The sequence below is a fragment of the Emydura macquarii genome, unplaced genomic scaffold (genome assembly GCF_026122565.2).
Source record: "Emydura macquarii macquarii isolate MOO-44397 ecotype Brisbane River unplaced genomic scaffold, CSIRO-AGI_Emac_v2 contig_3113, whole genome shotgun sequence".
Taxonomy (NCBI): Eukaryota; Metazoa; Chordata; order Testudines; family Chelidae; genus Emydura; species Emydura macquarii.
In genome coordinates, this window is record NW_027133250.1 from 6,360,325 (window position 1) to 6,387,216 (window position 26,892).

General features: G+C 42.1%; 1 protein-coding gene across 3 annotated transcripts; it reads left to right on the forward strand.

The window, feature by feature from the left end:
- Positions 1–26,892, forward strand: YTHDF2 (YTH N6-methyladenosine RNA binding protein F2). 3 transcript variants are annotated; one of them, XM_067530825.1, is made up of 5 exons: positions 1–329; positions 755–779; positions 1,406–1,485; positions 6,612–8,198; positions 25,945–26,892. In XM_067530825.1, exons 1-5 carry the CDS (start codon positions 303–305, stop codon positions 25,966–25,968), a joined length of 1,743 nt encoding a protein of 580 aa, XP_067386926.1. In that variant the 5' UTR covers positions 1–302; the 3' UTR covers positions 25,969–26,892. The 3 variants fall into 3 exon arrangements, with proteins under 3 accessions (XP_067386926.1, XP_067386927.1, XP_067386928.1); XM_067530826.1 differs by lacking the exon at positions 25,945–26,892 and adding an exon at positions 22,392–23,059; XM_067530827.1 differs by lacking the exon at positions 25,945–26,892 and adding an exon at positions 10,617–11,224.

The following is a 26,892-nucleotide window of genomic DNA, read 5'->3' on the forward strand; positions in this document are numbered from 1 at the left end:
GCGCGCGCTGCCCCGCGTGACGCCCGCACGGTGTCAGCGCGAGGCAGGCGGCCCCGGCCATAGACGTTGGCGGAAGGGGCGCCGAGGAGGTGGCTAGAGCGTCGCTCGAGCAAGCAGCCGCAGCAGCCGCGGGCGGGCGAGTCAGAGTCCGCCAGGAAGCCGAGCCGCGCGGTGCCTGCGCCCCGCTCCCCGGACAAAGCCGCCGCCGAGACCCGGCCGCCGCCGCCGCCCCCGCCCGGAGCCCGGACCTCCCCCTCCCCGCCCCGCCGCCGCCCCTGCCCGCGAGGAGCCCGATCGGAGCCATGTCGGCCAGCAGCCTCCTGGAGCAGGTAGGAGCCGCCGCGGCCCGGCCGCGCCTCGCCGCGCCCGCAGGAGGGCGCTGGGAAAGGCCCCGGCTTCGGGCCTAGGCCGGGAGGGGCGGCGCTGGCCTCCCCCAGCCCTGCGGCTGTCCAGGGCCGCGCCGGCTATTGTGCGAGGCGGGGCGGGGCGGGGAGGGGAGGGCGCTGCGCTGGGGTCGGGTCCGCCCGGCCCTCCCCGGCCAGACAGGCCCGAGGCCTGGCCTCGCCGCCCGGACACGGGGCGCCGCCGCTAGGGCTCGGCCTTCCCCCATCCAGCCAGCCCGGGTCCCCCCCGCCCCCGCCCTGGGCACTGCCGCCCGCTGGAGCCTGCGGCGCCGGGCGCTGCTTCCCCTGACTCACCGCCGTCTCCTTCTCTCTTCCATGCCGCGCCGCGCCGCCTCCTGCCGCCTCTCCAGAGACCCAAGGGCCAAGGCAACAAAGGTGAGTGAGGGCCGGCGGGGCGCCCTGGGGCTGCGCGGGGGGCCGGTGCGGGGGAGTTGATTCCTAGGGGGCAGAGCGGGGCATTGGAGGCAGCGGTCAGGGAGGGGGTGGGAATGTTTGGGGCTGAAGCGGTGGCCGGGCTGTAGGGGGAGAAGATCTTTGCAAGGAACCAGGGTGAGAAATTTCAGGGGATTCCTCGGGGCAGGGAAAATGGGGATTTTAAAGAATCAGGTGGGGAAATGAGAATTTAGTGGGAAACCGAGTTCTTTTGGGAGCCCGGCATCAGGATAAAAGAGTTTTCTCTGGGAACCGCACCTCTTCTGGGCCACCTCCAGGTGAGTTTATGGAGTGGAGATGCCTGTCTGCGATACCTGGGAAGCTGTACAGCAGAAGTCATTGTTCACTGATTCATGGACACTGAGATGAACTTCCATGGTGGGGCAGGGGAAATTTCCTTTAGAGGATCATGCTGGTGTGTGTGATACCATCTTGCCCTTATTAATGTGGCTGAGCTGGCAATGTTCAGAACCAGACACACATTTTTGTACTACTAAACACTTTTAGGTTAATAAGTATACTTGTTTGAATTGTGGAGTTCTTTCTAAGGTTATGGCTTTTGTTCTTAGTGCAAAATGGATCTGTGCATCAGAAGGATGGGTTAAATGATGATGACTTTGAACCCTACTTGAATCCTCAGGCCAGGCCGGTGAGTACTAGAAAACTTATCTCTTTACTTAAGGGGTAGAGTGTGCCAAGCAATTGCTTAACTTTCTGCCACTGACTAGCTGAAGTGAATTTTCTTAGATGTTTTTAAGTCCACTTCCCTACCCAGTTGATTGGGTTTTGACATTTGCTAGCTTTTTATGGCTGTTAAAATAGTATTCTATTCTATTTTGTCAGTACATAGGCAGTACTGAGAGTAGAAAACACTGTGATAATTAGTTCTTTTTAGTTTGCTAAATATTTTTATTTAGGTTCAAGGACTGCTACAATTAATATTGTTGACTCTCTTTTTAACAACAATAATTAAAAAACATAAGGTTAAGAAGTTCCTTAACCCTTTTGCAAGTTATATGGGTTGCACAGATCTAGCTGTGGACAGAATTTGACCCAAAAAAAGTTTATTCTGAGTTTAAAATGTTGTGCTTCTGGTGAAGCTAGAAATAGTGAAAGGAATTCATAAATCTTGTGATCATTTTTAATCTTTGTTTTGCTCTTAAGACATGTCACTTCCTTACTCATTTCTGGTTGATTATACAATATGATGAGTGAGTATATTATTTGGCAATGTGAAATCCCTCAGTAAAATGTGGTAATGTTCTAGAGGCTTGTCTTTCAGAGAGAATATTATCAGTGTTCTTATCGCTTTATCAAGCAAACTGGAAAATGCATGAAGTTAGTTTTGCTCTACAAGAACCATAATAGGTGGTTTTGATAAATCAGTATGAAAAGATCCCAGCAAATGAAACCTTAACTGTAAGTGGAAACTAAGCTGTAAAGTCTGCAGTCAAATCTGAAATTGTCACTACCAGAGACTTCACCATTTTTTGTTATTAGCATCTTATTAAAAACAACATACTGTTAACCCTGTTAAATTAGTATTGTGTGACATATACTAAAGAAGGAGGAATATGGCAGACTTGAGGTAGTATAGGTTCAGTTGCAGTAGGTATACATATTGCTAAGCTGTATTAATGACTTTTCAGTTCATCCCAGATAGTCTTATGTAGGCAATAAGTTGTTGCATTTCTCAGTTCCTTTAGTTTTGTCAACCACATTTTTATAATTGAAGTTTTTTCCAACAGTGATACTCATTTAATTGGCTTCTGTCATGAGAATTCTCTATCTCTTTAATTTTCAACAAGAATGACATTTTCTAACGTCTTGTTTTTTAATTTAATCAGGCCCCTCCATGTCTCCCCGCTCCCGCCCCCGCCTCTAGTGAACTGCATTGCTATCCTTAGTATCCTGCCTGACTAGTAAGGTCACTTAGGAGTCTAGTTCTCTAGAAAACTGCAAACCTAGTTTTGTACCTGTGTAGACAATGTTCATATTTAGGCTCTTTCTCAGAGCCCCAGATCAAGATAGCTGTGTCACCTACTTAATTCATTGGATGGCACCTTTTATTGTCATAAAAATTGATACCACCAATTCTGTGGGTTTTTGAACATTTAAAGACACTTCCAATTTATAAATCACACTTGTGTATGAAATTATTTATCTACTAACTGAACAGCTAAATTTTACTATAACTGACAGTTTAGAGGAAAAGCAGTATTTTTTTAGTTTATTTGGTACATTTGATAAGCACTTCCTGAATAGTCATTTTTCCTTCTTTGTGAAGGTATTTCACAAGAAACAGGCAAAAAAAACCAAACAAACCAGGAAAATGATTGTAAAACTACAAAAAAATGGTGGAGGAATTCACTAGCAGGTGTAATATCTGAAACTCTTTGAAATAGACTGAATTTCAAGCTGATGGCATTCCTTGAAATATTCAGCAAGAACACTAAAAGATGAGACTATTTCTTGTTAGCTCCAAATTAAATGGAGTCCCACTAGAATGATTTCCTTTCATTTCTCAATTTGTTATATAGTTTGTCACCTGCTCTCATCCATATTTTGTCAGTTTATATAGTAAGATGAGAGAAACTAACACACAATCAGAGATGACTGTGATACCACTGAAAAAATGGAACAGGCTAGTAGGAGAAAAGTGTCAGTGAAGGTACCTTTTCAGAAGATGGGAAAGGAAACATATATAAGACACTCAGAAATTAAATAGTTTGCTGACATAGTTAACTGCTTAAGAGTAGAACTCCTAGATGCTCTGATAATACAAATAATGAGTGGTGGCTGCATTTTGAAACTGCATTCCAACTAGTATGTATAAAACATTAGGTAACCAAATGACACAGATGCATAGTTTTTAATTCAGGAGCAAGTGGGAGCTGCTATTTGGGGATCCTATTAACTAATTTGGCAACCTACTGATTCTCCTTAAATTTGACTAGGTTGCTTTGTATTCCAAAGCTCAAATGTACAGCTAGTGAGTCTTAAATGCTAAAAGATGCTTTAGAACTCATATCCCTGGGGAGCGGGATGCAGAGGAACAGTGAGTTTGCGGTGGGGGACAACTTTTCTAAAAGTATTAGTCATCCAGGGGAGTTAAATGCTGGTGGAGTTCTGTTTGCATATTAATTAGTGACACTGTATCACTCAAGTTTGTGAGATATAAAAGCACTGGATTTCATGTTTAATAACCATACGCATATTGCTTAATTTCAACACTGAGCAGACAGACCCCCTTAAAATATATTTTTGAATTTACGGTTTTAAGTGTTTTAATGTATATGTTCATAGGTTTGTTGTACAAATATAATTCTTCTCTGTTGCATAGATATAGACAATATATCAGTATATTCTGTAATCGAGCCCTCCCCTGAAAATTACTTGAGACAAAACATAAGAAAATGAGTGAAAAGAGAGTATGTTGATTTGATTTGGGGCCAAATTTGATCTGACAGTGTCACTTTTGTGTACTGTAGAGGAGAAATCTGTCAAGCCAAAGATCTCATCACCAGGATAGAATGGGTTCAAGCTTTAAATGTAGGCTTTTTTTTTTTCTTTTAAGGCCAACTTCCTGATAAGTGTTTTAAATTTCCTGTGAAACTGGGCGGTGAGGTCTGCACCCCTTAAAGGGACAGTATGATTTTTAGCTGACATCTTTAAAAATCCTTATTTATATTACAAAATACACTGTAGGGCCTAGTCCTGCAACATCTCATTTGCATAAATAGTCTCATCAACTTTTAAAGTAAAGACTGTTCCCTGAGTGAGGTTTAGCAGAATTGAGCTCTTAAATTATTAAAACTGTACATCCAAACACACCAACAGATAGACTCAAGGAGCCCAATCTATTTAGCTTAACAAAGAAGAAGGTTTAGGGGTGACTTGGTTAGTTTGTAAGTACCTACGTGGGGAACAAATATTTAATAAGGGGCTCTTCAGTTTAGCAAAGAAAGGTATAACGATCCAATGGCTGCAAGATGAAGCTAGACAAATTCAGACTTGAAATAAGGTGTACATTGTTAATAGTGAGGGTAATTAACTGTTGGAACAACTTATCAAGGGTGAATTCTCCATTGATTTTTTTTTTTTTAAATCATAAGTGGATGTTTTTCTCATATCTGCTCTAGGAATAATGTTGGAGAAGTTCTATGGCCTGTGTTATCTAGGAAGTCAGACTGCATGATTATGGTGGTCCCTTCTGGTCTTGAAATATGACTTCACTTTTATTGTGCTACTTGTTTATCTTTGCATTCTTTGTTGCTGGGAAAATGAAAATAGAATAGTCAGATTTATTTTCAATGTTCATGCAGTACCACCATGATATGATGTTCTCATCACCCAAGTAAACTTCAGGAGAATTTTTTTTAAACAAATCCTGTCTCCTTTGGAATCTTTGTAATTAAAATTTTATATTAATTTTAGATAAATTTCAGGCCAAATATAACATTTAATTTTGAGTCTAGGCAGGTTACTTTCATTTAGCTCAAAGAGCGCTAGAGAGACAGAACTGCTATTTCTTTAGGGTGCCAGAGCTATCTTGAAAGCCTACCTATGTTTTGATGCATATGTGGCATGATGTCCTTCAGGGTCTTCTCTTGGTGCACACAGGCATGATTCAGTGAAAAAAATGTGGTGCCTAATGTAAGCCAAGTTTTTAAAGAGGAACTTATCCTGGCTTTCATCTTGTCTGCATTGGATTGTCATGTAAACTGTCATGTAGCACTAACACTTGTGTGCATACAGGTTCAAATTACTGGATGATAGAACCCATTAGTGTGGCTGCAAAAGCTCCTTGCGGGGGGATGGTTTAAATATGAAATGACAGGTCTTCATGTAAGCAAGTCTGTTAAGTTAAGTTTCCTAATTTGTAAAATTAGACATCTGTGGTAGTAATATGTAGGGGCTGTTTGGATGTAAAAATCTAGGGTAGAAAACTCAGCAGGTTTTCCTTCCAAACCTGAAGTCAGTCTCTGGAGCTGTGCTAGAAAGGCCCCTCTAGAAAAGCGTTAGGTTATCCCATGTTGTTTTAGTATGTCACTAATATCCTGTGGCTGAAGCTCCAGAATAGTTTGAGTTTTGAGAATGATACTGTAAATTCCATGTTTGTTCTAACGTTCTTGATGTTCTTGGGCACTTTAATGTTATCTTTGGAGAAATTTCTATGGATAATCAACTTATGTGAGATAATAGCAATACAAATATATGTGGCCTTTAATACCTGAGTTATTCATTATTTTAATAGTGCTTTTTTATTTCATTTTTTCCCTGTATATCCCTTTCTTTCCTTCCCCCCCCATCTCTCCTGCCCAAAAAAAACCCCACCTTACAGATTAGAAAATGCTTCCTCCCCTTCCTCCCCCCACAAAAAAAAACAAAAAACCCCAAACCTTTAAAACCCACTGTGGCAGGCAGGTATTAAAGGATGGTGTTCTTTGTACTTCAGATAAAACATTGAACAGCTCCAGAGCATTTTGCTCATGCTGTAAAATCAGTGCCTGGTTCCACATGGTGACTCGCTATAAACTTAATGCTTCTTCATCTTTATATTTAATCTTTCTGGCAATGCAACTGTTTTAATACAGGTTTGACAGAGGATACATTTGAAAGCCATGAATCCTATTTACTGATGACTTGGAATATGTTTGAACAGCTGAGGTGGAGGGATGGGGCATGAGAAGAGACTAAAAGGGTTTTTATTCCAGGCCCCTTGATGTTTTGTTCTGCTTATTCTAACTGTTCAGTGCTATTTTTGTTTTGCAGAATAATGCATACACTGCAATGTCTGACTCCTACTTGCCAAGTTACTACAGTCCATCCATTGGATTCTCCTACTCGCTAGGCGAAGCTGCCTGGTCTACAGGAGGTGACCCCCCCATGCCCTACTTAACATCCTATGGACAGCTAAGCAACGGGGAGCCTCACTTTCTCCCTGATGCAATGTTTGGGCAGCCAGGGGCCCTTGGCAGCACTCCATTTCTGGGGCAGCATGGCTTTAACTTCTTTCCAAGTGGAATTGACTTTTCAGCTTGGGGGAATAACAGTTCTCAGGGACAGTCCACTCAAAGCTCTGGATATAGTAGCAATTATGCTTATGCACCAAGCACGTTGGGTGGAGCCATGATTGATGGACAGTCTGCTTTTGCCAATGAGACTCTGAATAAGGCTCCTGGTATGAATACCATAGACCAAGGGATGGCAGCACTGAAGTTGGGCAGCACAGATGTTGCAAGCAATGTCCCAAAAGTTGTTGGTTCCGCTGTTGGTAGCGGGTCCATTACCAGTAACATCGTGGCATCTAACAGTTTGCCTCCGGCTACCATTGCTCCTCCAAAACCAACATCGTGGGCTGATATTGCTAGCAAACCTGCAAAACAACAGCCCAAGCTGAAGACCAAGAATGGCATTGCAGGTTCAAGTCTTCCACCACCTCCAATAAAACATAACATGGATATTGGAACTTGGGATAACAAAGGGCCGGTGGCAAAAGCTCCTTCCCAGGCTTTAGTTCAGAATATTGGTCAGCAGCCAACCCAGGTGTCCCCTCAGCCAGTAGGTCAGCAGATCAATAGCAGCCCACCAGTGGCGCAGGCTTCACCAGGGCAACAGCCGCAGCCACTGCCCCCACCACCACCACAGCCAGCCCAGCTACCTGTGCAGCAACAGGCGGCTCAGCCCACCCGCTGGGTTGCACCTCGTAACCGTGGCAATGCGTTTGGTCAAAACGGAGTGGATGGCAACGGAGTGGGACAGTCTCAAGCCAGTTCTGGTTCCATTCCTTCGGAACCACACCCAGTGTTGGAGAAGTTGAGATCCATCAACAACTACAACCCCAAGGATTTTGACTGGAACCCAAAACATGGCCGGGTTTTCATCATTAAGAGTTACTCTGAGGACGATATCCACCGTTCCATTAAATATAACATCTGGTGCAGTACAGAGCACGGCAACAAGAGACTGGATGCTGCTTATCGCTCCATGAACGGAAAAGGCCCTGTTTACTTACTGTTCAGTGTCAATGGCAGTGGTCACTTCTGCGGAGTGGCAGAAATGAAATCTGCTGTGGACTACAACACGTGTGCAGGTGTGTGGTCCCAGGACAAATGGAAGGGACGTTTTGATGTCAGGTGGATTTTTGTGAAGGACGTTCCCAACAGCCAGCTGCGGCACATCCGCCTAGAGAACAACGAGAATAAACCAGTGACCAACTCCAGGGACACTCAGGAAGTGCCTCTGGAAAAGGCTAAGCAGGTGTTGAAAATCATTGCCACCTACAAGCACACCACCTCCATCTTCGATGACTTCTCACACTATGAGAAACGCCAGGAGGAGGAGGAAAATGTTAAAAAGGTAACCTGACTACCTGTCTTCATGGATTTTGTGGGATGGGGAAGCATAGAGGAGCTAGGTGGTGCAATGGACTAATGCCCTAGCCTGGCGACTTGGGCTCATAAGTGAGTTTGAGGTCTCACTTTAGTTCCAACCTAACCACTTCCCCACATCATGAATCCATCCCCTAATATGGCAGCCTCTGCTCTGGATGGGACAAGAGTGGGAGGGAGTTCTATAGAACAGCACTGATGTTCTGGTGGAGCTGTGTGGGGAAACTTTTGTAGCATCTGCCTGCGCTAACCTAGACTCCAGTCAGTGCTGCAAGGCAAACTTTCTGAGCACTAAATTCACCTGATTTAAAAAAATTGATCAATGTTGTCAAGACTCCTCTTTGACAAGAATATGTTCTACAATCCGAGTGGAAATCGGGTAATACATGATAATGTAACAAAGCAATGAGGAATCTTAGTTGTCAAAACATTCTTACTAGCAGAGTTAAAGTACTAGCCATACTGAGATCAGATGGAAATTTAGTAGCCTTGGGCTGTGATTTTTAGTTTGATACAAATCATGGTGTTAAATTTGCTGGTGGATGACTCTTTGCGCATTCTTTCCCCCCCCCCCCCCCCGATGTAACTTATTTGATCCAAAACACTAATTAAGGATTAGCACCAGCAGCAGCTTCATTGTAAGGCTCTCTTTAGTTCCAGCAACAGGAATCCTCCATCTGCTATTTGAAGATCTAAACTAGAAGCTGCAAACAACTCTGTATGTGACAATCATTGGCCAAAAAATTAAACAGTGTGCACCTTTTCAGTTACAATATTTTAATGTCTGTTACTAGTATACAGGGATACCCGTCACGAAAAGTGCCTAGCGTTTAGCAGAAATCTTATCGTGAAAATCTGGGTGGGAAAGCATTGAAATAGTTCTAGTGATGTCATGTGAACTTGGCTGGACTTGATGGCAGCTTGGAAGTTCTGGGTGATTTCATGTCCTAAAAGCCGCCATGTAATTTGAGGCCCAGTCTGCTCCTGTCGATTTGCTGCAGTGGGAGAACCTTAAGAAATCTAGTCACTGAGGTGGAGGATGCAGCTCTTCAGGAAGTGGGATTCCTAGTTCATTTCACATTTGACTTGTGCAGAGCAGCAGAATTTGCAGTGCAAGAAAAGGTCACATCTTGGGGAAGGGAGGCAGCTGAGGAGTGAAGGGGTGTGATGAACCCAAGGGAGAACTGAGAATGCGGAAGACTGGGGAATTGGAGGAAGAAAAAAGGATTAAATAGCAAGTTCCCAGCAAACAGATTTGAAAACTTTAGATTTTTAACCTTTAGACTATTTTTAAAATAGCAAAAAAGAAAAAATTAGAATTGTAACTTACTAATGGTCCATGTAAGAACCACCTTAAGAAATTAAATTGGTTTAAACTTCTACGTCAGGTTTTTTAAAATTTATTTGCAGCTTCTCTCCCCGGCTTCCTTCAAAAACTGTTCCCATGAGAGTTACCAGTGACAGAGAATGCAAAGAGCAGAAATGGCAGCTGAAAAAGATGTTTAGAACGTTGGAGATTCCTTTCTTATTACATTTGAGTTATCTTAGTGTGCCGCTCAAGTAGAGAAGTGATTGATAAGGGAATTATTTCCTGTCTCCCTGTGAGGAAACTTAGACATGTATTTCTGAAATTCATAGGCAAGGAATGAATTCCTGTAGGTATATAAGTCAGTATGTTTGATTTTTACCATTGACTCATTTTCTTAGTTGTATATGCTCTGGGTCCCTGCCCTGTAATGTCTGGTATCGAGGAAGTGACTTAGCCTGTTTTTTTTCAGTGCAGTATCTCAGGAGCAGCTTGACCTCTTGGATTACTTTCTGATGCAGCCTTGAAAATCTTCTTTAGGTTTTCCTGCAGTACTGTTTCATCCCTTCAATGAGAACTAGCAGACTTTGGTTCCTGGCTTCTAGTTTTGTTGAGCATTAATATAATGGATACTTGTGTTTCTGCCTTGTGACTATGGTTGGCAAGAGCAAATCTTGTGTGGAGCATTCTTTAAGCACCTCAGCTGGCCACCTGAAAAGGATTCACATACCATTTAAAACACTGCCCCAGCAGCAGTTAATGGTGCAGACTGTCTGTCCATGGTCTGTTAGACTTCTTTTGTATTAGAGAAACCCCATTGCTAAGGGCTCTTTGTCTCTGCAGTCACAGTCCCTGGAAGATGGTACTATGTACATGTTCTGCATTCTTGTTCCTTGAAGCTTAAACATCTCAAAGCTTGGCTGATGCCTAACTTTTAACAAGCTACAACTGTTTCATGTAGTTTCAAACTTGGGCAAGGCTGTGTTATTACAGTCACTTCTGCAGAGGCTTGTACAGTGACTGTGAGGAATGTACTGTCAAAATGTTGGGGTCTCCTGTGTTTTATCTCCTGTTTCTCAGGTTATCCCCTTAAGAATACCTGCATCCAGGATATATTGGGGTGACAGATTTCTTTAGATATGCTACACAGTGCTCTAAACTGTCATGTGAGTAGTGCTTTACTTTGGTGTTTGTGCCATGTCCTCTCACTTATAAAGGGGGATTAAAAGGCTGAGTTTATTTAAATGTGGTCCTTCTCTTTTGCTGCTTGTGTGCTCCCATGATGGTCTCCACTTCTTCCCTAACCTTAGTTACATTTTATTCTGGGTTTTCCAATCCAGAATTAGTTTTTTCCTCCGAACCGGTCAGTGTTCTCCTGTCCAAGACTGCTTCAGCTGATAGCCAAGATAATTCTACTCAAACTGGCTTCAGGCTTCTTAAGACCCTTGACAGTTGCTCCCACAGTAGAGTCCATCACTGACTGCTGTGGCATGCGGCCTGCTTTACTTTATTTTATATTTTTTAAAACTAGTAGTAACCTTGTGTCTAGAAGGCATTGCATTGACTTCAGTGAAGTGGTCATGCATATTTAATAGGATAAGCAGAATCTCATGAGATTCGATCAGGTTGGCAACATCTTGTGTATTCCTGACTCAAAAGTAACAAAGGGTAAAATCATGATTGCTGTCTAAAGAATTGCATTGGATCTCAGCTTTATAGCTCTGTTCTGTTGCCTTGGTATTCTGAATTGTGTGCAAACAGTGTACACAAATTCTGTGGACTTTAGAAAGGAGTTTGCATAAACATTTACATTCTTCAGTTCCAGTGACAATGTGTCTTGTAGCATGCTTGTTTTGCTGTTGATAAAGATACTTTTCAGAAGATAAGAATCAAACTTGTATTGAGTCCAAAAGAGCTGAAAGATTGATTTGGGTGTCAGTGTATCAGATTCTCAAAATAGGAACATAGTGGTCCATCTGGCAAATCCTGACCTGTTATCTTTTCTCACTGGTTGACATCTGATGCTTCAGAGGAATATTAAACCTTTAATATACCATAATAGAGTGATATATGTCTCTGCCAATTTTGAGAGATGCAACTTGTGGAAAAACAACTAAATAATGTTAAATCTTTATTTACTAACCTGGATTTTTTTATAGTCACTTTTAAAGCGTTGTTTTCTGTTTAACTCAGTTTGTATTTCTTAGTCTTTATAGTTGGCTGGAGAGGGGAAAAGTACTTTCCAAAGAGTGGTGTAGATCCTCATGATTCTTCTGTTACTATTCTCTTGCCTAATGCTTGTTGTTGTGTTATCCTGTAGAACATACCACCATTCTGAGTAACCAAAAAGCCAGAACTTCCTTCTCAATGTTTGCTTGGTTTTGCTTGAGTACTGCAATTCATCATATAAAGTAATTTTTGCTTGCACTGACATAACTCCTTTCTTCCAAGGGCTTTACTGTATTTGTATTAAAACCCTTGCAAAACCTGGCCACTGAGGTCAGTTGATTGATGTGCCAGTGCTGAATGTCCTTGCTGTGACCCTTTAATGTTCTGAAACGCACATCACAGTTCCAGCCTTCTCTAAGTAGTGTGCTAGTTAATATATTTGCAATGACATAATGGTAGAGGAAATGGATAAACTACTCTGCTTGTCCCAGTACCTGCCTGCTGATGTGTGTAATACTTTGCATTTATTATGCCTTTTATCTGATAAAGGCACTTTATTGAAACTGATAAATGAGCCTCATTATATATTCTCTGGGGTTTTTAAGAGGAGTAGAAGTTAAGATGGAAATCTTATGGCTCTTTATTTGATGCTTTAATCCATAAACTTGCTTCCTCCTTTCGAAGAGGAGTGTTTCCTCTGCTGTAAAATAAGAATAACAAGAAGCCATCTTAGTACAAACAAAATGGAAGTTAGATTGTGAAAAGTAATCCAGGTCCAATTACTGCAATGACAGAGGTCTGGTCTACACCTAAAACTTAGATTGACCTAGCTACGTTGCTCAGGGCTAGGGTGATCAGGTAGCAAGTATGAAAAATTGGGACGGGGGGGGGTAATAGGCACCTATATGAGAAAAAGCCCCGAATATCGAGACTGTCCCTATAAAATCAGAACATCTGGTCACGCTACTCAGTGCTGTGAAAAACCCTGCCTGACATAGTTAGGTTGACCTAAACCCCATTGTAGATGCAGCTGGGCTGATGGAAGGCACTGGGAAAACCTCTCCTGTCAAAGCAAATGTCTGTCACAGCAGTGTAGTTGCAGTGCCGCAGCTGTGCCTCTGTGGCACTTGCAGTGTAGACATACTCTTAGTCTTAGCGAATTAATAAATCTCATTAAGCTACAGGATTTAGTGGCTGTTAAAGTCAACTGGTAGCTTGTGAAGCTGATCCCTAGAAGTTGTCAAGATGAGAAGTTTAAAATTGTTTCTTGAGGATTGGTAATCGGATTAAGAGCCTTTCACCTCTAGGTTACCAGGTCAAATGCAATACACGTTGTGAGTAACCAAAAGGCATTACCCTCTAGCTGGGACTGGCCTGTGTGAAATGAGTTAATCTCAGGCCATTTTCCAATGAACTAATTGCTTAATCATGACGGCTACCTTCACTGGCAGCCTTAGTGACGAGGCCAAGGAAACTGAACACTGTGCTATTGGAGGCGATCTCTCCAGAACAGTGCAGAGGTACATTGGCAAGGGCCAGTTTGCAGAGGGCTTGCTTTTGTACCTCAACATATCATCTTAGTCCTTATTGATCAGAGCAGACTTGATCTGTTGATATGTCTCAGTTCCCTTAAATAATCTTATTAGGAGGTATTTTTACAAACATTGAGCCCCGGGCATCAGCTGTTAATGCCACAATGAACTCAAATGAAAGCCTTTTTAATGTGGCAGGTGGCATCAGATTTTTTTCCCCTCTCCCAATAATTCAAATTAAAGGTGCTGCTGTTGGGGCTTGTGTTGCTGTTCGTTGTGAATGTTTTTGGGGTACTTTAGGAAGAGGATTCCCCAGAAGCTTCATGAGATTTTTGGGTACATGGAAAGTGCAGAAGATGTTGTCTTAGTGATACGTGGGTTTTTAGGGAAATGTAGGTAACTTGCTGCCCATTGGTGGAGGGCGGTGTTACACAACTCTAGCTAATTTTGCTGCTTCTCAGGTTATTACACCTATTTCTCAAGGAAAGTTACTTTTCCCTGAAGCTAGATGTCCATTGGCCATTTTGTTTGCTGAAAGCTCAGTGCAGCTGAGCGTAGGTAATGTTCTCTTGCCTGGTTTTTCTCCCCAGTGCAGAGGTATAATTGGTCATGTGACACTACTTAAGCTGATTAGGATCTCAGAAGAACTAGGAAAGTATTAGTGTGTGAACACACGAACCTCCTGTGTTCAGAGTTTTCGTAGGTTTAACTTTGCATGAGGCATTTGTCTCAATGCGAAGGGATGAACTAGATGACCTCTTAGGTCCCTTCCAGCCCTACATTTCTATTATTTGTTCTTAGAATGCATTCCTGCAACATTTCTCTGTCTGACAGGCCACTTTCTTGGCTGTGTCTTACATAACGTATTAGCTACAATTATTAGAACTCTGGCTTATTTTCTAAAATGTACTCTGCTGTACTTAATAGTAATAGTAAGTCTTACAGCATTACAAGTTAATAAACCAATTCCTCAGCGGCACTAAACTGGACAATTGCCAAGTGAAATAGTGCAACTGCAGCAAAGTTGTCCAAGGAAGTCTTGGTTAACAAATTGTCATTATGCAAGCTGATCACCAGAGTATAGACTAGGGAGTTTGTTGATGCTCTTTCCAATAGGTAGCTGCCCAGCATGCTGCTTTTTAACTGAGGGGATAGGTCATGTAATAATGTATTTGATCAGTTTAACAACAACATTTGTGGATTTTGTGAGCCATTCTGTAGAGAGAACTCAAAATGTAGACAGCCATTCTAGTCTCATGCTGTTAGTTTCTTTTTTAAAAGGACAGAGCTGAGCAGTTTTTTGAGGTAATTGCTTTGCTATCATTTGTAATAGACTAGCAAGATTGAAACTTGGAAATAAAATATTAATAAAAAGAAAATAAACTCTAATTCCTTTCTCATCTGCCCCGTATGTCTAACTGATCTTGAAATTAAAATTGCATTTGTTTCCTTCTCTGTGTGCGCATCAGTGTTACTGATTGCTATGCTCCCTTGGCTGTCTGTCATTATAAGGAATGACAAAAGTATAGGCCCTACATAAAGTGACCACCTTTAAGAATTTCTTGGCATCATAGTAGATTTATAAGAGATTTAAAGCCCCAAGGATCATTCTCTTTAGAGTTTCATGAAGCAGGTTGTATTTTGGCTCCAAACAGGTTGGTACTTGGGTATTAATATGTTTATTACACAGCACTATAAAAATGTAAAGAACTACACAGGAATTCTTAGAAATCTTGTGTCCCAGCTACTATTGCACCAAATTCCCTTTTAAATACCTACAAAATAGTGAGATTTATAGAAAAGTCATAGGGAGTATTGCCCTCTTTACTGGAGCTCATTAACTGAATTTTGGTATCAGCTGGTTAATGGAAGTGGGAGAAAGCATGGCCTGTTGTCTGTGACCTTATCTTAAAATGAATATTAAGCTTCTCTTGCTTGCAGAATGAAGTACTTGTTGTCCAGGCTCAAGGGGGTGGATGTAGAATTGTCCAGGCTTCAGTATTATTCAAACCTGGCTGTCACATTTGTATTGTATGAGAGCGAATACAACAAACGCTTTATTAGCTTTGCAATAATTGAGATTCTGAATCATGAAAGTGTGGGACCTTCCCTCTCCAGAACATCTTGTGGTCCAAATTGTGTGCTGCTAACACATTCTCTACTGTGAAGTTAGCTGAAGTCATCAGACCCATTTCACGTGACTCAGAGTGAGATTGGACCCCAAGCCTGCAGCAAAGATGCATTACTTCATTGTAACCATTGCAGATTAAAACACTCAAGGATACATTATAGTGTTGTTGGTATATGAATTTAGATGAAAGAAATGGCCAAAGGTGTTAACCTAAATCAATTACTGTCTAACATGAAACAGTTTTAAATAAGGTCTGGGATTTTATATACAAAGACTTTTAACTTGCTTAGTACCATGGCAAATACACCTTTTAAAACATCATTTTAATGTTTTATTAAAGTTAAAGAAGGAAAAACAGTCAAAGCATTAAACAAGGCTTACATTTTAACCTCTTATCCCTTTCCCCATTAGCTGGAGAAAGTTTATAGAAGGAAAAACACTTGTTCAACAGTCTTTTAGATAACATTAAAGACTACAATAACCCTCTTTGAGGAAAGAGAAGAAGTTGGGTGGCGTGGTTGGAGCTGTTGCTGCTGCCGCCACCGCTGCTGCCACTGTTGAAGTCTGATGCCGTTTCACCCAGTTGGTGGTTGGGATTCAGCTAGAATCAGTAATGGTGGCAAGGTCATATGGGTCCCTCTGTCTGGCCTAGTCTGGTCAGGACATGTCTTAGAATCAGGGTGACAAAGGCCTTGGGTCTGTGGAGATGGTGGGGGTTCTAACCATCATGGTGAAGCTTTCTCCATGAGCCAGTTTTTCTCCCCAAAGGGAGTGGTGGGTGGAATAGCCCGCCCATCCCCTTATTCTTTTGTCTACCCCTTAAGCCTAGTTTCCGACACACCAATTTTGGTTCCATGATTTTCTTGTTAACTAGGCATGATCTTAACACAGTCCTTGGGTTATACCAGGCCTTTTGCACCTATATGTCCGCCTTTTGCACCTTTTCACATTAACGTATGTTGTAAGTTATTGTGACATCTTATGAACTTTCACATACTGTCAAGCCCACAATTAAAGTAAATTTGTAAGTCCAGTCATTACAACACTGTTCAAAGGAATGCTCTTGGTAAATGCCATTGACTTTAGTAAAGCTAGATTTGGGAGACTTGAACTTGTAAGTCAAAGCAGAAAGTGCCCTGATCCATTCTCCTTGAAAGGCACAAGTAGGAAAACGATCAAACTGCCCAGTAACAAACTGCTATCAAATGCACGGGGCAGGCAAACTGAAGAAGTAGTCAAATTTCCTCATGTATGCAATAAGAGTCAATATACATGAGATGATCTGATGAAGTAAAGCTGGGGACAAGGGAGGAAGAGGGGACTTGTCAGTTAAAAAAAATTTCTGGGTATCAGTAGCAGCTTGAAACCTACAAGAGTATAGTCAGTTTCATTGCTGTTATCCAAAGCTTTCAGAGCAGTAATAAAACTCAGATTCTTGTAAGCCTATAATACCTGTCTGTTTAGAAAAGCTGTCCATAGCTACCAAATGGTGGGGGGGAGGAGGGTTTTGGGAATGTTCTTATTAACAGCTGGGTGATTGGATAGGGAATCCTCTTTCTGTCACAGCATCTTGGAATGGAAGTTACAAATGCATTTTGCCTATACGCTAAAGCCAGGAGGCGACTGGGGTCCAAGTACCATATTCAGGTAGGAAGATGTCTCTGGGATCCCACGAAGAAGGCTCCGAAAACTTACATTAAATTTGGATTGGTAAGGTGTGCTGGTAAATTTTTCAAAGCTTAACTACCCGTGTTTTTGGAGGGGCATGTAAATGCCCATGTACACGGAAAAGGACCAACTGGCAAACTGTGACATGGCTTTGGGCAGTTGGTGTCCAACAGCATGTTATAATTTGCTTTAGGAGCACATGCCATTCTATTTCCTATGCAAGTTATACTCTTCAGGGCGCAGCTTCCTGCAGGAAAGTTACTCAAAGTGTTTGCAGAAATTGGTTTTCTTCTTGCTTCAGAATGCAGTTTTGATATAGAATGTAAAGACCGGCAGAGTTCATCCTTTGCACTAGATTGCATCAGTTTTGATACTGCCTTGAAAGCAGGTCTCAGGGGACTTGAGCATGTCTGCCAGCCATCTGACAAGCAGGAACAACTGACGGCACCTGACTGCCATGGTAGAAATAGAGGCTGTCTTTTAAGACTTCCATGAAGTCCCTCCTGACATCCCAGCTCTGAAGCTGGAAGGTTGATGTAGAAATGCAAGCTGTGGTTTAAAATGCACAGATACTGTGGTGATGGTGCTCTGTAAGTGCTTAAGGTAGATGAGTCATGTTTTGTTTACAACCATTCTTAAAAGAGGACATCTTTCTGTTCCCTATTAACTTTGCATGCCTTCATGTCCGTGTGGTGATTAGATACCATATTGATAGGCATCTTAGACAAATATTAGGTGGTGTGCTCAAAGTTTTTATTCTGAAGCAAGAATTTTCTAATTGCTAGGTCTTGCAAACTCTGCCTGATACTGTGATTTGGCCTTTCAGTCTGAGCTGTGGATCATCTGAGAGAGTCTCTCTCCTCCTATCCTGCTTATACAGTAGAGGTTTGCTGGAACATTTGTGTTGTCTGTGCCTATAATTCAGTTTTCCAGGACTGGTTATGTAGCCTCCTTTGGCACATGCTCCCACAGCTGGGTCTGGATTTACTTGCCCTCTGGTCAAGTTGTAAGGCTTTCTTGTTTAATCATGGTTTTAATTAAATTTTAATTTGCTATCAGAGCAGGAGGCGTTCTAACATGGGCTTGTTATCAACCTATCTAGTATATTGACTTTTTTTTGTATTTTTAGGAGCTCATTTAGAAGAATGCTCAGTCCCGTGCAAAGTTATAAATAACTAAATTCCGCTGTTGTCACAAACCAAAAAAAGAAATCTGCATGCTGAATGCAGCTAGAGTTTCTATTGATGTAGATTGTGTATGTCAGGATATAATGCAGCCCTTTCCTCTGCAGCTGTATTGGCTTCTCAGTGCTGACAGTAGTAAAATATTGGTTTTTGTATATAAAGTGAGCATTTAAGAGTCAGAAGCTGCACAGGAAGCAGATAGGCCTAGTAACAAGCTGCTGTTTCAGTAAGTTATTTGTGCTTACCATAACCACATTTTAAGCTCATCTTGTTGGAAAGGCTGGAAATGTACAGCTAGAGAGAAAACCATCATTGGTAGAAACATCACTCTTATTTCTACTTCAAGTTAGAAGTCAAGTTGACTTGTGACACAACTTTTGGAAATCCTGCAACTCTGAGTTTGGTTGGTTAGGATTGCATATGATCTGACATGGGAGGTCTCAAATGGTTTATTTCCAAGTGAACAGAAGGATTCTAGATTTAAAGAATCCTTGTCATTCCAGCAAACGTTATTGAAGATGGGACTGAATTCTGCTGTTGGGCAAGGTGCACGTCTCCCATTGATCTCTGCTGGAGTTGCATGCACATATCTTGAGGACACAACTTAGTCATCAATGCATATGATGTTAGAGGAAGGAGAGTGGTCTAATGTAAGAGTTTTCCAATTTCCATAGTGTGGACCACAATCTAAAAGTTTCAAGTCTCATCACTTCTCCCACTCGGCATACAAAACATCCCTGAGTTCATGTAGAAAAATATTGGGAAAGTAGTGTGTGTTGAAATGAGACAACACTATGTGACCAGTCCTCCACCAAGTAAGTGTCCCTGACCTACTTGCAATCAGTGGTGTCATGGTGAGTGCATGAGACTAAGAGTTCAATTTCGAGTTGTGTTGCAGGTTCTGCCACTAGTTGTAACCTTAGATAAATCTTTCTCTATCCATAAAGTGGGAATGATATTTGCCTACCTCACGGGAGCGTTGTGGGTAAGTGCTGTTTGTAAATCAATGTGAGAGCCTCTGAGAGGTGCTATACAAGTGCATAGTACTGACATCTATTTATCATCGTCATTTCTAATATGCCATTCATCATAGTATGTAGGTGCTAGTTATACGCTTTCAATTAAGTCTTTTTACTCTTCCTTTCCCAAACTGTGACTAGAAACTGCAACCTCGCCTCAGGTTACTCCACTAGGCTCATTCATTCAATATTGTCCCAGCCAGCTTGTGACGTGGCGACTTCCCCCATATAAGAGTGGCTGAAATTAATTATGCAGGATGATCACAAAGGGCTTCTAATTACACACTCTAGCCTTGATGGGAAATGGAGAATTTTGATGCAACTCCCTAGCATACCTGTAAACACGGTGTGTCCACACACGTGCTTGCAGTGGGGCATAGGTGTCTATTCCACTTGCTGTGAGAGAGGATAAGTGTCTTTTTATTCACCTCAGTACTGTGTACAATTAGTCCTCTCGTTGCAGTCCTACAGTTCTTGGCCATTCTTTACTGACGCCTAACTCCTCTGGCTCTGTCTGGTCTGTCCCCGTCCCCTCTTGCATTTTTCATTATTCTTGGGCCATTCATTGTTGATCAAGGGCGACTTCAATAAAATGTAATACTTTATAAAATGTGAACATGGATTTTTTTGTCATCCAGGGATTCACATGTCAAAGGGCAGATCATGGTCAGTGCCTGCAGGTGTGCACACGCCCTGCGCCCTTTTTCTGGGATAATCCCATAGCTCCGCTGTTACCGTAGCAGTATTCCCACATGCTCCTGAGATCTGAAGGAAAACCAGAACAGGGACATTGTGGGTACACCACACTTAACCCCCACTTCTGTCCCCCCAGCCTCCCAGAAAATCTACCTACCTCTCTATTGTGGTCCAGCACTCGCTTATTACCTTCTGCAACCTCTGGAAAGTAAGACATCTCTTGGGAGGCGGGGGAGAGGGTCCACTGCATTGGATGAGGGTGTGGACAATGTTGGGAGCTCAGTGGATGGATGAGGGCATAAACCCAGATCTTTGTCATGCAGGGCAGAGTCACAGGCAACAGGACAAGACAAAAGTCTGAACAGGGACAAATACTCTTTATACCGTTCCTTTATGAGAAACTTCCCCAAATATTCTGTGAAGCTGCAATGGTGGGAAAGTATCAGGGTTATTCTGTGCGGCAATAGTTCTTCAGGTTTTCATGCTAAATATTGAGTTGAGAGAAATTTGCCGCACAATCCCCCATCCTGAAATTAAGGAAGCAGCTTCTAGTATTCTTCCTTCAGTCTCTGTCCCTTTTCCAGATTGCATGGGGAATCCGTTTCTGGGATCTTCTTGGGGTGCTTTTGTTCCTGTACCCTGAGATTTTTTCCCCCTTTCTTTCCCTTTCCATGTGTCGTGCTTTGGCCTTTGAAGCAGCTTTACTTTCACAGAAGGGGAAGAAGAAAGCAACAAATAAAACCATGGTTCGGGGTCTGTCTGATCAGCAGGGACTGCAGTCACCATCTGCAGGACAGGATGGGACTCTACTGCTTGAAGCTAGAATGTCAGGGGAAGTTCTAAGGCTGCTTATTCCTGCAGCCAGCTTAAAACCTTCTGTGTCTGAAGATGGAGGGTTTAGTTCATGCAGTTGTTACCTCTTGCTGAGTGGGCGTGGCATGTTGCCATTTGTCCTTGGTTAGTGAAATGTGCTGGAGACAGTGCAGGAGACAGAGCAGGAATTAGACTTGGCAACTTCATTTTGATGTGCAGCTTCCCCTTAAACATCTGGCTGTATTATTGTTTGTTCTGCAGTGCCCAGTGATCAAAACTGCTCTGGTTATCCGTTTTGGTACTGTACTTCCTGTCTGCTGTGTTTTTAGTTCTGTTCAGTTTGTATGGCAAATATTAATGAACAGAATTTACTCCACCTTAGCCTAATTTTCATCTTAAAGTGTGGGTGGGTGGGTGGAGCATTATTGAGGGCCTTGTCTCAAACACTGTCCTGTGGAGAAAGGGAAGTGTGGGTAGACTAGACCTATTTTAGGGGAGAAACTTTAAGACTGAAGCATTGTTCCACCCACTCTATGCTCGGTGGATAGAATCCTTCGTGCTTTACATTACCCTCTTTCTCCAAGAATCAGGCAGCACAGATAATACTGAAGGGGTTTATTCACGATACTGGGAAGTCTGATAAATCAGCTTCAACTTCATGGTGTTACAGTGAGCGATTATTATACCCTTTCTTATAAATTACATAGTACGTTTTAAATTGATCTATTCACTTACAAATACAGACATTGTCCCATCCAGAGAGAACAACAGTGATAATGGTCGTTACATGCATGCAGAGACACTTTTAATCACTTTACTTACATCAAGGATGCTAGGGTTACACTCGGTGGGGGGTAGGGTGGAGGAAGAAGTCGGGGGGGGGGGGGGGATCCTTACAGATAGGTGGCAGACAGAAATTCTAAAAGCAAATGTGCTGTTCTCACTGGAATTAGAATCACTAAGAGGACATCTGGCTTTCTGAGCCATCGGATGTTTACACTAGCCGTTGTCCTTCAGGATCAGGTATGCTCGTTAGCCATTTACATGAGATTCGATTTACGACTTGTTAGCTGAAAACAATCTTAAGCCTTACAGTAGGAAATGTTTTGTTTCAAACTGGAGCTTAGTCCTTCCCTGCACAGGAGACCTTTGCTACTTATGCAGACATAACCCACTGAGAGAGACCCTTATTAGTGGTTTGGTTTGATTTAAATTAAATCTTTCTGAGCGACATAAACTAAACAGAAAACATTCTAAATCAGAAGAGGCACCCTTGTGTCAGAATATGGCTGTCTACACTGTGGAGAGTAATAGACTAAGTATAGAGACTGCCTACAGCAGAAGGAGTTTTTCTGTCCATGCAGAAACACCATCTCCCCAGATGACATGAGCTGCAATGTTGGAAGCACTCTTCCGTCAACATAGCTGTATTTCGTTGGCATAACTATGTTGTTCATGGATGTGGCTTTTCACACGCGTGACAACCTGGCATAGCTACATTGAACTTTTCAGTGTAGACAAGCCTAAGCATCTCCACACAGGGAGTGTGTCCCTTTCCTGTGTAGACAAAGGCTTGAGGCTCACCAGACACCTGTAGCTGTCATTTTCCAGTTGTTACTGAGTGCTAATTATTTTTTTCGCAGTGCTGAGGGCAGAAATTGGATCCAAAACTGGTTTCAGTGAGGGCCAACCTTTTCAGTGAACTTCAAGCAAGCGACTACAAGGAATGATGAGGTGGAGGAAAGGGTGCAGTCAATAGCTGGATGTGAACATCATTGTGCAGGCATAGCTCATCTATTGGCAAATTTTTGATATTTTGACATTAAATTGTCAGTGATTTTTAAACAATGCTTTGAATAGATTTATTAGCATCTCTCTCTCTAGCTTGTATTTTTAACCCTTTGTGGCAAACGGGACTCAAATTCTTTGGCAAAACCGCTGGATTAAGATGTAGCAGAGGGGGAAATTTTGCAGCAGCTCCATTTAACATTTACAAATGTAATAAATCAGACATGAAAACAAATGATGTAATCAATGCAGTAGCCATTTGAGGTTTCTTTGTTATGAAATTCAATTTAATTTATGCTTTGCCACTTATTTCAGGTTTCAGTATTCTGTAGATTTTTTTATATCCTAACAATGCATAATTGTGGTGTAGCAGTTGTCATGGGTAAGTTGGGGGTTTGGCACCTTGGGAACTGTAGGAGGTAGTTGGGAATTTTGGAATAACTAGCTGCTTCTGTTAAAATGATCAGAAGTGAAATATTTGACATTGATGCTGTCCCAGATTGAGGTCAGTAGAAAGAGATTTTGGAACAAATGATAAATTAAACAGTAATAAGTCACCAAGACCAGATGATATTCACCCCAAGTGTTCTGAAGGGACTCGGATATGAAATTGCAGAACTACTAACTGTGGTATGTAATCTATCTGCCAGAAGATTGGAGGGTAGCTAATGTGAGGCCAGCTTTTGAAAAAGGCTCCAGGGGTGATCCTGGGAATTACAGCCCAATAAATCTAACTTCAGTACTAGAGAAATGGGTTGAAACTAAAGTAAAGAGCAAAGTTATCGAACACATAGATGAACACAATATGTTGGAAGAGTCAACATGGTTTTTGTAAAGGGAAATCATGCCTCGTCAGTATACTGCAATTCTTTGAGAGGGTCAACAAACATGTGGACAAGGGGGATCCACTCAGTATAGTGTACTTTGACTTTCTGAAAGCCTTTGACAGGTTCCTTACCAAAGCAGTGATGGGATAAAAGGGAAGGTCCTCTCAGGGATCAGTAAACTGGTTAAAATAGGAAACAAAGGGTAGAAATAAATGGTCAGTTTTCACAGTGGAGAGAGAAATAGTGGGTCCCCCAAAGATCTTTACTGAGACCTCAACATATTCATGAATGATCTGGAAAAGAGGTGACCACTGAGGTGGTAAAACTTATAGACATTACTAAATTACTCAAGTCCAAAACTGACTCTGAAACGTTACTAAGGGATCTCACTTAACAGGGTGACTGGACGACAAAATGGCAGATGAAATTCACTATTGATAATTGCACAGTAATGCACACTGGGGGAAGAATAATCCCAACTGTCCATACAAAATGATGGGGTTTCAATTAGCTGTTACCGATTAAGAGATTTGATTTGGGTGGGCAATTCTCTGAAAACATCTGCAGTGGCAGTCAAAAAAAGCTATCAGAATTTAGGAACCTTTAGGAAAGGGATAGATAGTAAAACAGACAATATAATGCTACCATATAAATCCATAGTATGCCCACACTTTGAATACTGTCTGCATTTCTGGTCACCTCGGCTCCAAAAAGATATTAGACTTGAAAAAGCTGCCGAGACAGGCACAAATGATTATGGATATTGAACAGATTCCGTATGAGGAGAGATTAAAAAGACTGGGACTGTTCAACTTAAAGAAACTAAGCAGGGATATGATAGAGGTCTATAAAATCATGAATGGTGTGGAGAATGTGAAAAGGGAAATGTTGTTTACCCCTTCATGTAACAGGAGTTAGGGCTCGTTAAAAGAAATTAATAGGCAGCAGGCTTAAAGCAAACAAAATGAAATACTTCTTGATGCAGTACAGTCAGCTGGTGGAACACATTGCCAGGGGATGTTGTGAAGGCCAAAAATATAACTGGGCTCAAAAACCATTAGATAAGTTCATGGAGGATAGGTCCATCAATGGCTATTAGCCAAGATGGTCAGGGGGACACACCCATGCTCTGGGTGTATCTAAACCTCCAACTGCCAGAAGCTGGGACTGGATCACGGGAACGGATCATTTGAAATTGCTCTGTCCTGTTCATTCCCTCTGAAGCAGCTGATGCTGGCCACTGTCAGAGACAGGAGACTAGATGGACCATTGGTCCAGCACAGCCAGGCTGTTCTTATATATTGCCATGTTTAGGTTTCAGCACTTACCACCGTATTCAGTGCATGGGGCCATTTGCACCTCTTTTATACTGTCTGCCTTGAAAAAATGAGCCGTGTGAACCAAGGCGATATCAGCCTTGGTGCCATTTTCGCAGTCGTGGGCTAGCAGCATTGGTTCGGGATCAGCAGTCTGTGTGAAGTGTGAATTCTGTGGCTGTAGAAATCACAGGGGCTTGGTTATAGCTCTGAGCAAGCAATTTGTCAGTGGTGAGTTGCACTGAGGGACTGAACACACAGTTTTCAGTTCCTCTTCTCCTGTTCTCACTAGGCATAAATGAGTACCTGATCTCCCTCAGCAAATGGACCTCTGCTACAAATCCACCTCTAAAAGCACCCCTGAATCCCTCCTTTACCAGGGCAGGTTCAATAGGCTGGTGTCTAGCCTGATGATAGGATTGAAAACTGGAGACAGGTCTCATGGGAACTGCTTTCTGAAGATCTGTTTACAGGCATGGGGAAGGGGAGCCCTGCTTCACCCCAACTTTGCGGCATTGGAAACGCTCACTGGTCACTAGCATAGGGGCTGCCTCTCTCTGACCCCTGAAAGAGACTGGTTTCAGTGAGTTAATTGACACAACAGGCTACTTACTCCCTGCTAAGGTTTTTTTCACTAACTCTTCATTGGCTGCCCTTTCCCCACTCCTCTTGTTTGTGTCCCACTTCCCTTCATTATACTTGGCAGGCTGTACAAAACGGGAGGAATTTGAGCAGGTTGCATCTGTTAGAGCTGTTTTTTGATTTAGACTGGCAGGACCTTGCTGCTTGCTGTCTTCAGTGGATGTTGCTAGAGGGTAGGGAGAGGAAAGGAGGGGGTGTGGGTGTGGTGGCAACTGCTATTATAAAGGGGAAATGCCAAGAGCTGGGAGGCTTCTTCACACGCTACAATGTAAGCACATTGTCACACTAGCCATGTGTAGCTACCCTCTTAAAATGAGCTCCTACTCCTTAGACAGAAACGCTGACTGTTTCTCAGATTCAGCTTAGTTATAAGGGACCTCTCCTGTCATAAACCACATAGACCTCTAAATATTAATGTAGACAAGGACCCATCAGGGATGGTCTAGGTATACCTGTTCCTGCCTCAGTGTGGGGAGGGTGGACTGATCTCTTGACGTTTGTTCCAGCCCTATATTTTGATGATTTGTGTGTGAGATAGTAGTGAACAAAATCCTGTTCCCTCTTGACCATGGAAGTTTTGCAAGAGTTGCTCTAAACTAACTTTCTTCTCTTTCCTCCTGCAGGAACGCCAAGGCCGTGTCAAGTAAAAGGTTATCCCTCCCGCAGAGACTGCAGCAGAGGTTGCATCCGGGATATCTTTTAAAGAGAGAAGAGAGAAAAGAACACCCCAGAAAGAATTAGGACTTTTTTTCTTAATTTCATTGACTTAAAAAAAACAAAAAAAAAACCCAACAACAAAAACCCAAATTTACAAACTTGCCGTTTAAAAAAAAAAAAAAAAAAAGTATTGGAATGTCACAAGAGACATAGGACTAAAAAACAAAAACAAAAAAAAAAATCCCTTCTAGGTAGAGTATAGGTAAAAACTATCCCCTTTCTTTTGGCTTTGGTTGTGATTTCAGAGCATATGCTTTGTTTTTTGTCTTTTTACTATGTTTTCCGGATTTGAAAGTCCGTAAGTGGCATATGCCTTTTTCTCTAATTTTTAAACCCTCTGCGTCCCTTTCTTCCACTTCCCTCGCGCCTCCTTTCCCCCTGGTTTTGACATTTGCACTTGGAACACAGAGTTGTGACTTTTTTTGGACATCCACCGCAGAAAGTGGAAGAACTATTTTTTCCTTGGACTGGAAGAAGAGGAATTTTATGAAAAATTTGGGTTTATTTGCCTAGAAGAATCGAATGGAAATTGTCACCAAGGTTATGTCTAAGGATGGTTTGTTTTCCTCTGACCCTTTGTTACTCAAAAGTCAAGTACTAGGAGTCCTAAGAAATGTTCTGTTCTTGTGCATTATATGGATTACAGATTGTCTGGATTAATTTGATTTAAAGGCTGAGAACAGTGGTAAAAACTTGTTTTGTTTACAGGAACATGAATTTTGAACGAAAAATATTGTAAAATGTGTAGTGAATGTTTCTTCAGTTTCTTGTTAAGCCAATGAGGAATGGGCGATGCCTTTCTTTTCACCATTAATCACTTCTCAATAATAAACGTGAGATCCTGTTGAGCATCA

Coding starts and splice junctions, on each gene's coding strand:
- YTHDF2 (XM_067530827.1), top strand. CDS start 303: ATGTCGGCCAGCAGCCTCCTGGAGCAG. Junction 1,486..6,611: donor TGAATCCTCAGGCCAGGCCG/GTGAGTACTAGA, acceptor TTTGTTTTGCAG/AATAATGCATACACTGCAAT. Junction 8,199..10,616: donor AGGAGGAAAATGTTAAAAAG/GTAACCTGACTA, acceptor CCTGTTTCTCAG/GTTATCCCCTTAAGAATACC.